The following is an 11974-nucleotide window of genomic DNA, read 5'->3' on the forward strand; positions in this document are numbered from 1 at the left end:
CAGGCTGATTTTATAGTCATATCACATTATGAGTATTGCAGTTCTCAAAAAGATCCTTAATAATTGTTTATATATGGGATATAAAGCTACATCAAACTCTAAACCTTCTTGTGAGGCCGAAGAATTGTCCTGGAGCCAAAGTCTTATCAATTATAAAGAATCATCTGGCTGATTAGTTTCTGAGAAGATCATAAAAGATTTACTCTATATATTCCTATGTAAAACTTTGACCCCCCCCCCATTGTGCCCCACCCTACCCCCAGGGATCATGATTTTCACAACTTTGAATCTACACTACCTGAGGATGCTTCCACACAAGTTTCAGCTTTAATGGCTGATTAGTTTCTGAGAACAAGATTTTTAAAGATTTACTCTATATACTCCTATGTAAAACTTCGACCCCCCATTGTGGCCCCACCCTACCCCCGGGGGTCATGAATTTCACAACTTTGAATCTACACTACCTGAGGATGCTTCCACACAAGTTTCAGCTTTCCTGGCTGTATGGTTCTTGAGGAGAAGATTTTTGAAAAATTCTCGAAATTTTTCATTAATTTCTAATTATTTCCCCGTGAAAACGGGTGTGGCCCTTAATTTTCACAACTTTGAATCCCCTTTGCCTAAGGATGATTTGTGCCAAGTTTGGTAGAAATTGGCCCAGTTGTTCTTGAGAAGATGTTGAAAATGTGAAAAGTTTACGGACAGACGTACGGACAGACGGACGGACAGACGGACGACAGACAAAATGTGATCAGAATAGCTCACTTGAGCTTTCAGCTCAGGTGAGCTAAAAAAGTAATGTCATTTTAAAGATAAAATAAATAATAAAAATATATGAACATATTTTACAGCTTTATTCCATCTGGAATATCTTGTAAAAACATCACATTAATTCTGTAAATACAATTCCTCTACCACCATCGGACTGATAACAGACTGGATTCATGGTCTTGATGTGTTCATATCACCCTGAGCCATTCAACGAACTGCTTGGCTTAGTGGTACTATCTTAGAAGTAAAGGGTTCAAGCCACTGATGCACCGGTACAACCATTTTTTTTTCTAATTTGATCTCAACTTGTATACGTTATTTATTCCCTTATATTAATCGTGGCCAAAATTTCAAAAAACTAAAAAGTACATGGATACCATCAAAAACCTTCTTTTATTTAGTTCATAAAGTTTGAAGGATAAATAACATTTTTATGATGGAAAAAAAAAATACTTTGAGGCTGAGGATCGGAGAACCTTAAAATACTAGTTAACAATGGACAACAATCTCTAAAAAGAATGAGACAGGAACTTTAAAGGAGCATGGTCACGATTTTGGTCAATTCTATTTTTCCGATGTTAATGTTTACAATGCTTCAATAGGGCATTTTAATAGGCAATCAAAATTTGAGTGTCTTTCGTTGAGTTATAAACGGGTTACATGGCCTACAATTCTTTGCAATGTAAACAAAGTGTATGTTTACATTTTAAATGTTAAAGTGAAAATTCCAGTTTTAGATCTAAAATAAATGTGTTAAACGTTAGGAACTGTTCACTTATGCTTAGAATTAATAGGATGATAGACAAATTAGCTTGAAAAAGATTCTTTACTGGAATATTGAACCTATCTAAACAAAAACAGGGCACCAGCCTTGTTTACATGACAAAGAATTGTGAGCCCTTTATTGCGTTTAACTCTACGACTTGTTCTCAAATTCTATTTTATCATTAGAAATGCATTCCTAAAGCACTGTAATTAATGAAAACCGAAAAATAAAATTTTACCAAACTCGTGACCTTGTCCATTAAATTTCTAAACCTCACAGGGGAAGGGAGAAAGGGTGATGGAGAAGTTTTCCCAACAAAATCTCTAAAAAAAATAACAACAATCCAATTCATTTCAATATTAAGAACAAATCATAAGGCCTAAAATTGTCAAATAAAAATATAAAAAAATGGGCGCAACTCACCCCATTTCGTCTTCGTTGCTAAAAAACCGAAGGGAGTGTAAATATCTAAACAAAAAAATTAAATGCTTTCTTTGATGATCCATGAGGGGTGTGAAGGTAGCGACATTGCAGGGGAAAACCCCCCAATAATATATAATATATATTAATATATTATAAAACCTCTGACTTTTTATTAGGCTATTATTTCTGCCTTTTTTAATGTTCAAAGATTGAAAAGAAGTTCTAAATTTTGCTATACATTTCTTTGCCATTATAATAAATCGGTCTCTGAACACCGCTGATGGACTTAGGATTTTAAATACTTATGTCTTATTTTATGTGCTTATTCCGTTTGTAAATAATGCATTGATCTGTTTATTTGAAGTTGGCATTTTCCTCGTTTGATTAAAAGTGTAAAATTTGATGACTTCATCGCGACCGAGTAACACGGCGAGGCAAGATGTACGTCCACACAAGCGAGACCTCTACAACGAAATACATGTACTTTAAATTGTTAAGAACTCTAGGACTAATATAGGGGTTGTAAGGATAGCGGTAATGAAAAAGAAATATGGCGATCAGTGCTTATTTACCAGTGATGTTCAGCTTTAAAGTAAGATTGTAACAGAAATTGTCTATCAGATGCTGATACAAGAAACACTTTGGCGACTAAGAGGGACATCAAACTTTGTTCGAAGATATCCAAAATTCTGCATTCAATTATCTTATAGCTATACCCCTACAAAGTTAGAAGGTATATAGGAATGACCTTGTCCGTCTGTCCGTTTGTCAGTGCAATTAACCCTTATCTTTCTTATTGAGAAAAACATTGGCCGTTCTTACTTCACACAAAGATTGTCTAACACCTGAGTGTACGTATTGATTTTGACTTTTGGTGTGTTCCCGTTTTGCACACATTTGAAAATTGGGTATAGAACAATAGGTGTGAATTGTGTTGTGATAGCAATTATAGTCTGCTTTCAGTCAAAGATTTTACCTGGATTTTTACCTGTGTTTTATCAGCACCTTTACGAGAATATAGATATTTTGTTGTGTTTTAGGTCTAATAACTATCATTTTTTTCATTTCATAAAATAAAGATAACGATATTTTTAGTCTTAGATTTCCACTCACTGATCATCTTCACAAGATGTTGTGAAGATGATGGGGGACTCCGTGTCTCTTTTTACAACTTGGTTGCAAAATATGCAAAACGCATGTTTATAATTAGTTGATTGGTATCAAAAGAAAGAATATTATGAAAGGGAACAGACCTTTATCAAAAAATATTTCAATCTTTGAAGTAGCGGCTTTGACATCTTATGACATCACCGCTTTAGTATATATTGCGGGTCACTTTCTAATTTTTCAAAATAGTAGCTAAATACATAAAACACAAAAATTTCCGACAAAAAATAATGATTTTAATAATGATTCGATAAGTTCTTATGACGTCACCGCTTTAGTATATATTACGGGTCACTTTTCTGGGGTTTTTTCTCAAATCGGTCGCTAAATACATGGAGCACAAAAATTCCGTCAGAAATAATCTTAATATTGATTCGATATACTTCAATCTGCAGAGGGTTGAACATGCATGAATTAGGTCTACATTTGATAGGTTTTGTGAATATATATTTACAGTTTTTGAAGCATCCATCATAAAATTGACGATTTATCATCATATCATCAGGCACGTAGCATCGTTTTTGAAAAAAGTGGGGGGACCAGACTCATCCTAAAAATCTTGACAAGCCAAAAAAAAAAATAAGAAAAAAAAAAAAGGGTAAATGTTACTTTCCAAAATTCTGAAAATCCTAATTCGTGGGGAGTAGTATACCTTTACTTCAATTTAACTGATTATTTCCTTATTTTCAATTCATTTTTTTTTTTACATGGTCCCATACAAAAGTGGGTGGGGGAAGGGGCAACTCCATGTTAATTCAATTTTTCGTACACTGTATGTAAATTTAAGAAAAATCTTTGCTGCGCAAAAAAGATGCTACGTGCCTGATCATCATACAGTTTGTCTATTTTCTTTGATTATTCAAGCCGAAACATGAGAAATGAAAATGAGAAAAATTTAGCAGCGTTTTCACTTGACACATTTTCTCCATTTATGTCAGCAATAATTGAATATTAAAATATAATTTCTCTTCAATCTTGTAACATGCACGTGTACTTCCTTAAGTGTACTTTAGTTTAATTGTTTAAATAAATTAATAAAATTGTTCATGACCAGATTGAAGTTTGAAATTAAATTCAAGAACATGCAAGTAAAATTTAATGTGCTTTTATGCAATTTATATTATACCATAAAATAAATGTAAATATCAATATTGGGGGTAGATATGTTTTATTTATTTTATTGTTAATAGCCCTCACAGGAACTGTGATATACACTATAGCAATTAAGCAATTATATCACCTGGTCAAATCCCCGTTTCGCACACATTTTTTCTATACCTAATTTTCAAATGTGTGCAAAACGGGAACAAACCTCAAGGTTATTTGGGCAAGCCCAAGGTCACTGAAAGGAAAAATGCCAAATTCGTGCCTGGTCTATCATAAATCTTACTTATGGAGAATCATTGAAAGTTCTTACTTCACACAAAGATTGTTCTTGACCCAAGGGTGTTTCGTGATTTTGACCCAAGGTCATAGGAACAATTTCAATGTAATTGAACAGAAACAATTCATAATTTGTGTCCGGTCTATACCTTTCTTATAGAGAAACATCGGACGTTCAGACTTCACATAAAGATTGCTTATGACAATGACATTAGGGTGTGTCATGAACTTGATCCAGGTTCAGTTGTGCAAGTTCAAAGCAACCGTTAAAGAAATTCATATATTGTGATTGAAAAGGCCTTGAAGCTAAAATTTGACACAAAGGTTGCATGTGAACTGTAAATATGTCCTAATCTCGAGCTTTAGTCATTTTTCCAAGTTCAAGGTCGCTATAAGAAAATGATTGATTCCTTACTTTCCAATAGAGAAATACTTTAGTTGTTATATTTTTTAGCCGTTGGTATCATTTGAGAGCTTATTCACAGTACCTCTAGTTTTTTATTTAATTAGAACTTGTAACATCAAACATACATTCTAAACCCAAGCTAGATAGCTCATCTTTTATATACATATATTTGTGATTTGAATTGGTGATATCGCCTAAACAAATGACATGGTGATGTTACCTAAATGCATTTATTACTTCATAAAATAATGAATTATCCCTATTTTTAGACATTACCTTAATATGGTGGCAGCTGAGGCAAAGGATGCTATTAATTTAAAATAACATTCAAAGAACAATTCAGTTATCTCGATTTGCAATGCTTCGGTAGTGACCATGTTGATTGCCAGGCAATGTTACTAAGTTTGCAACATGGATTGCGATCGCTGAATTTAATTAAGTCTCTTGACACAGTGACCGATAGTGCTAGGTACAATGCAATGTCAGCTTTTGATTTAAAATAGATAAGTGTGGCATTGTGGCCATCATTAACTTCCTGCTACTGATTCACGTAACAGATAAAATGATATAAACTTATATAATTTTGTGTGTCAGTGTGCTATCAGACGTATATACGTCCCTGATGTTATTTATTTAAACATTATTCAAAATAACCATAATTAATTTTTTTAACAAAAAAGGAAAGAAAATGAAGAAAATACTACAAATACTAGTATATATTTAAGTTTCTAGATGATGGAGATTAATGGATATTAATGGTCGTCAATTCGTCATTAGAAAGAGCTGTAATTATTCAGTGTTATATCATGTAAGTGATTTCACAAACTAGAATAGGTGATATCACCTCTCTGACAATAAATATTTTAAAAAACGATGCCTCATATTTTTTGCTCTAATCTGCATTGTCGAACGAAATGTGGAACCAATGCATTGGAACGGGTTAAACATGCGCACGTGCGTGTATCATTACAGTTGTATTTTAGGGTGGGGACGGTTCACTTTATTTATAATTACGTTGTAAATGAAATTCCACTCTGTCGTAGCAATGAAGAGAAATTTGGATATTGCCTGATTTTAAAATGCAGGTAAAATAAAGCTTAAATTCCGTGTTGTGCTAATAAAATCAAACAATATTCCCTAGATCACCAATAGGACACGTCCCGATATCAAAACTAATCATGAAAACCTAACTCACAATTTTGTCAAGTGCTTCCTATCTCATAATGCATGTGTACAGTTTGCCTGCAGGATGTTTAGTAAAAGATGATAAGTTTTCAATAGATTTTATAAATTTTCAAGTTTTAATAAATAACTTCACCTTTAATCCTAAGGTAAGAGAATACTTTCAAGCAATAGGAGCTGCAATTTTCATGTTGAAAACTGAAAACTTTTTAAAAGGAAATGTTATTTTCTTATATCATATATATCATAAAAGTTTAAGTTATAGGCAGACTTATCATTCTAGCAGGTTTTTGCAGCAAAATTAAAAAAAAAAACAGCTCATATTGCTTTCAATATAGTCGATACATTTTTTTGAGTGATTAAAACAGCCCTGCAATAACCTCAGATCCTAGAGAGTCATGAATTTCACAATTTTGGTAAAGATATTCTTCTACATCATACCTATATACTATTTTTTCATATCCTTGATTTGTCTGCTAGCTGCTCTGGGATTGGGATGAGTTTAGATTGGATATGGGATTTTGATTTAATACGTGTGAGACTTACCCGGTAATTAATAATATGGTGAAAATACATTCATTTAAAAAAATCAAAGACCACCTTTTTATTGCAAAAAGTATTGATATACGTACATGCATTTATACACAGTAATCAATGCTCAACAATGAATTCAAAACACACTGGGTATGAATCTACATGTACAGCCCCTGTTTATATGTTTGAAGATAAAGTTGTATCAACTGACAAATAAAAGATAGAGTTGTATCAATCGACAAATTTTAAACTCTATGATCTATAAAATACCCTGAAAATGATGTCCTTACCTATGTGAACAGTGTATAAAAGATCTTTGATAAAAGAGTGTATAGTGTACATACCTGTGTTCATAAAAAGACATTGTAAAAGAGGTAAACTAAAACTGCAGTATCTCAAAACAGAAATAGATATCCTTGGCCTATTGATTACATTACAAGTTTATTTAGGTATAACTGAATCGTTTGTTTCCAATGACTCCACAGAATGTCCTTTATCTTGATATTGCACTTGATCTGAATCGTCCCCTAACAATGTCCCAGTGGACTTGATTCTCTGAATCAATTCTGGGCGGTCCTTTGGTTTGGTTGAGAAGTACATGATCTGTTCCTGGGAGTACCTCTGTCGGACTGGAAGGAGGTCACGAAATGTCCAGTCCTGCCAATGAAAATTGAACTTATTGAGTAGCTCCACCCTCTTCTCCTGACTGGGGATCGCGTCCTTTGGCAAGGGCTGCTGGAGAGGGGGACAGAGGACATCCTTGAAAATGAGAACCCCCCGCAGACCAAACCATCCTCCATAGACCGGGTGATAACACACGCCACAGATTTTCTGAGAGAAAAAAATACTTGTTACATCTTTATTTATTTAAAAAATGTCAGGTTTTATTTAAGGTACTTTTAAAAAGGGTAAATGGGACATACAATTAATGCTTTCTGGTGCAAAAGTACATGTTACTCTTGGGATTACCTTATCTGTAGGCCAGGGTTGATCTGTGACATCAGACTTCTGATAGTAATACACAGCACCGGACACATGACCCACAGTCTGTACTAATATCTTGGGTCGCCGACTGTGATGCATCTCATAGTCATGAATTGATTCAACTTCGTACTCTGGAAAATCCTAAAATTTGACACCAATTTCAAATTTATTTCAAATAAGTATGAAAAAAAATAACTACAATTTAAAGATTTTTTTTCTTCATAGGTTTTTGTATTCTTTGACTAAATCATATTTCCAGTTATTTTAGTGAAGATCCAATTTTTGCTCTTTTCTTTAAATAACTTTATATCACAAAAACTACAACAAAGAGAAATTTTATCTAGTATTGCTTGCTAGTTATTACTGGTCCAAACTTTCCAGATCGCAAAAAATGTCTGGTGCAAATTAAAATGTTACAATTTTGCCTTTTTATTGCAAATTGTGTGACATGCGTAACAAGTGTCATACAGTATACATGTGTAATATGTGTCATACTGTGTACATGCGTAATATATGTCATACTGTGTACCTCTTTGACCTTGTTGAAGTAATAGGCCACACACTGGTCAATGGGATCGCGGATACCATCACACTCCTGCTCTTTTACAAATGGAATGAACGCCCTCTCAAACATGTCTGGGGTGCTGATGACAAGGAGACCTAGAGTATCCGCTGGGTAAGACAGTCTGAACGCCTCTTGTACATGCTCATTGTACCAACCAATCTGTAAAAAGAAATCGTCACATAAGAAGAAAACTATGTTTTAAGCTTCAATTGTCTCAGTTGTCCCAACTAACCTGGGGTTGAATTCTAGATATATGGGACACACTCTTCCAAGAAACTTGGCCAGCATGCTAACCAGTCGGACATCTTTGTACACTCTGTCCAAAGTTTCTACTTCCACCACTTTTTGCTCAATTTTTCAATAATAATAAAAACTTTAAACCAAACCTTTTTTCATTCACTAGAACAAGAAAGGTCTAGTTTTTCTATTTTGAAACACTCCTCTATTGCTTTAAGTTCAAAATGCTATCATTATAGTCAAAACTACAAGGATTTTGCATTGCATATGACTTGAAAAGTACATGTACCAAAATGATAATATAAAAAAAAATTGTGCCAGGAGTCGTGAGAATTTACGAATGGTTAGAGATGTCAGGTTTTCCCATAAGAAATCCCAGTAAGATATTAGTATCCATTTCTGTTCAATTGAATTTCTCCTGTGGATAAGGGAATGTGTGAAAGAAGAATTTTTGCTACATATTGTTTTCATTTGTTTTTTTACAGACCGTTTTTTCAATCTATTAAGGAAATTAACAAAAACGTGACGGATACAGTTCAAACGTTTTAATATTATTCAATATTATATTTTACACTATCATATGATATGATTTTATGTGATACAATAATTATAATATTATAAAACAATATCGTATTATACCAGATTGTATCATATGATACAATATTTGTATATCAATATGATACAATATTATATATAACAATATCATGTGATACAATACTATATTATAGTATACTTATCATCATTATACAATATCATATTATAATATACAATATCATGTAACATTTTTGAATAAGTTTTCTCGTTATGTCACAAATGGGATCATTTTATTACCATGCCCTGAAAATTGCTGAATCACAAGACAAATAATTATATTGCCCTCCTCGAAAAAGTTATATTTCACAGGAAATGGTTATATTGCCTTCCTAAAACTGTTTTACCACCATCGCAAGCAATAAATCTGCAAATTAATTATTTCAGGTTCGAAATTTAGGTAAGCAAACATAGACAGTTCCTCGAAAATAAAAACTGTCAGGACAGTGTCTGCTATTCAGAGAAACTTACTTTGTTTAATTAGAAAAAATTATCTACTTTTTGAAAGCATCGATCAACATTTTACAACAAAATTGATTTGTAGGATATGAAGATGCATTGATAATTAAAATACACCTGTTCATGAGTTAAATGTATTCTTATTTATAGACAGATTTTTATTTTAATAAATGTTATATAACATGTCTTCTCGGCCTTCGGCATTGGGCGACATACCACTCCAGGGCTTTCCTGTCACCTCTGGGCAAATATTCTGGTATGTCGCCTTTGAAGCCATGTAATATATGTATAAATTATAACAATATCATTTGATTCAATATCCAAAAAATTTGATACAATATCACATTGTAACATATAATTTCTTTTCACAATATAATATTATATGATATAATATTGTATCATATAATACAATAGTGTATCATATCAAACAATACTGTATTACAAAAAACATTTTATATCATTTAACAACGATCATTATCAGGCAAGTTTGTGTAATGTAGGAGTTTTTAATCATCCTTGATAATAAAAATCAGGCTCTGTATCTGAAGCTACCTCTGAGATTCATTTATATTACAGTTAAATCAACCATGCAAGTTTGAAATAGTTCTACTGTCTATTAAACATGAGACCTATTCCAAAAAACTAGATCTCCTCCAGCATTTGAAACTATGGCTCTGATTCTGCACCCTTGCCTGTGGAGTGCATCAGAATCATTAGATGAATCATCTATTTAAATCTGAAAACTGAACAAATAACAACTAAGAATTGTCTATCAAATGGCACCTGCTCTAAAAACTTTAACCAACTCAAAAATCTTACTTCGTCCAGCATCCGAAACCTATGGCTCAGATTCAGCATTCCAGCCTGTCAACTGCATCAGTATCATTAGACACACCATCCATGCAAGTTTAGTGAAGTTAGGACCATTAATAACTATACTCTGTCCAGAGTTTTTGCTTCAACCACTTTTTGCTTGATATTTCAATAATCATAAATACCTTTGCGCTCAAACTTCATCCACTAATATGAAAAACGTCCAGATTATCTGTTTTGAAACGCCTCCTCTACCACTTCAGGTTTCAATACACATCCCAAAATAGGAAGTCTATGGGGATTTTGCATTGCATCAGCCATTATTAAGCCAAGATGATAACGTTAAAGAATTGCGCGAGGTGTTCTGAGTACTTCAAAATGGAGAAAAGATGTAACCATTTCCCTTTATTTATCTCTGTAAGAAATTTGTTTTCGTTCCTGTGAACTTTTATGGGTGAAAAATAATAATTGTTCAATGAAGATATCTTGGATATCTTCCATTTTATTGATTTCAACTATATTTCTTCCACAGGTATGTGTATTTTTTTTATTAAAAATCATCATAAAGTGATTGAAGCAATAACTTCCAGACAGACTATAATATATTATCATCAGAGGGCACCTGCTCCAAATACTTTAACCAGCTCAAAAAAACTTGAACCTCATTCAGCATCCAAAACCTATGGCTCAGATTCAGCATTCAAGCCTGTTAACTGCATCAGTATCATAAGACGCACCATCCATGCAAGTTTGGTGAAGTTAGGACCAGTAATTAAGATATAATCATCAGAGGGCACCTGCTCTAAAAGTTTTAACAAGCTCAAAAAACCTTATCCTCATTCAGCTTCCGAAACCTATGGCTCAGATTCAGCATTCAAGCCTGTCAACTGCATCAGTATATTAAGACACACCATCAATGCAAGTTTGGTGAAGTTAGGACCAGTAATTAAACGAAGATATATTCATCAGAGGGCACCTGCACCAAAAATCTCCTCTAGCATCTGAAATTCATGGCCCAGCTTCAGCACCCAAGTTTTTTTTTTTAAATCCATAAGTAGTTCCAGATGCATCATCCATGCAAGTTTGGTCAAGATAGGACAATAACTTAGATACAGGACCTGCAACAATAGCCTTAACTAGGTCAGAACGCCAACGCCGAGGGCATAGCATATGCCCCCCCCCCCCAAACCTCGTCTCGCTGAGCTAAAAATTGTGTATTTATTCCAATGTGGTCCATCCGATTTTTTTCAGACCGGGAGATAACAGACCTGCGGCTATATTCCTCTCAACTTATAAATTAAAATACATATATCTGTTTTTCTTACTTTAAACGGATGTATTTCAAATCCTCTTGACCCAAGTGATATGTGTGCTCTCTTGACAAGTGCATCACATTGTTCTTCTGTTAATTCCATGCTCGAGTCTCAAATCAACATCCATCTGAGGAAACTCGGAACTGGGAATTTATTATTGTACTTCAAACCCGATTGGAATTAAATGCATGAAGTTTAATGAAATATTCTTTTTTTTAAAAAATATACAACAGTGAGTATACACATATTCAGTATTGTATAATGCATCACCATTGAAACCATTTTCTTTGTCAATAGTTACATCAATAATTATTACTTTACAGACACAAACTGAGTTGACAATTTGAATTCAATGATATATTGAAAAACACATCTCTAGC

At 33.4% G+C, this 11974-nt stretch overlaps 1 protein-coding gene across 1 annotated transcript; it reads right to left on the bottom strand.

Moving 5' to 3' along the window:
• Positions 1-6783: 6783 nt before the first annotated feature.
• LOC105331412 (cyanocobalamin reductase / alkylcobalamin dealkylase) lies at positions 6784-11757 on the bottom strand. Its single transcript, XM_011433583.4, has 4 exons — positions 11607-11757; positions 8146-8340; positions 7602-7757; positions 6784-7463 (listed from the first exon to the last, which is right to left on the bottom strand). The coding sequence occupies exons 1-4, from the start codon at positions 11694-11696 to the stop codon at positions 7074-7076; spliced, it is 831 nt and encodes a 276-aa protein (XP_011431885.3). The 5' UTR covers positions 11697-11757; the 3' UTR covers positions 6784-7073.
• Positions 11758-11974: the final 217 nt, after the last annotated feature.

This window comes from Magallana gigas, chromosome 7 (genome assembly GCF_963853765.1).
Source record: "Magallana gigas chromosome 7, xbMagGiga1.1, whole genome shotgun sequence".
Taxonomy (NCBI): domain Eukaryota; kingdom Metazoa; phylum Mollusca; class Bivalvia; order Ostreida; family Ostreidae; genus Magallana; species Magallana gigas.

What these genes read in the sequence shown, in the direction of transcription:
- LOC105331412 (XM_011433583.4), bottom strand. Translation starts at nt 11,696, where the DNA reads ATGGAATTAACAGAAGAACAATGTGATGCACTTGTCAAGAGAGCACAC. An exon ending in ACTTCAACAAGGTCAAAGAG is followed by an intron (nt 7,758 to 8,145) that starts GTACACAGTATG and finishes GTCAAATTTTAG; the next exon opens with GATTTTCCAGAGTACGAAGT. An exon ending in AACCCTGGCCTACAGATAAG is followed by an intron (nt 7,464 to 7,601) that starts GTAATCCCAAGA and finishes TTTTTCTCTCAG; the next exon opens with AAAATCTGTGGCGTGTGTTA.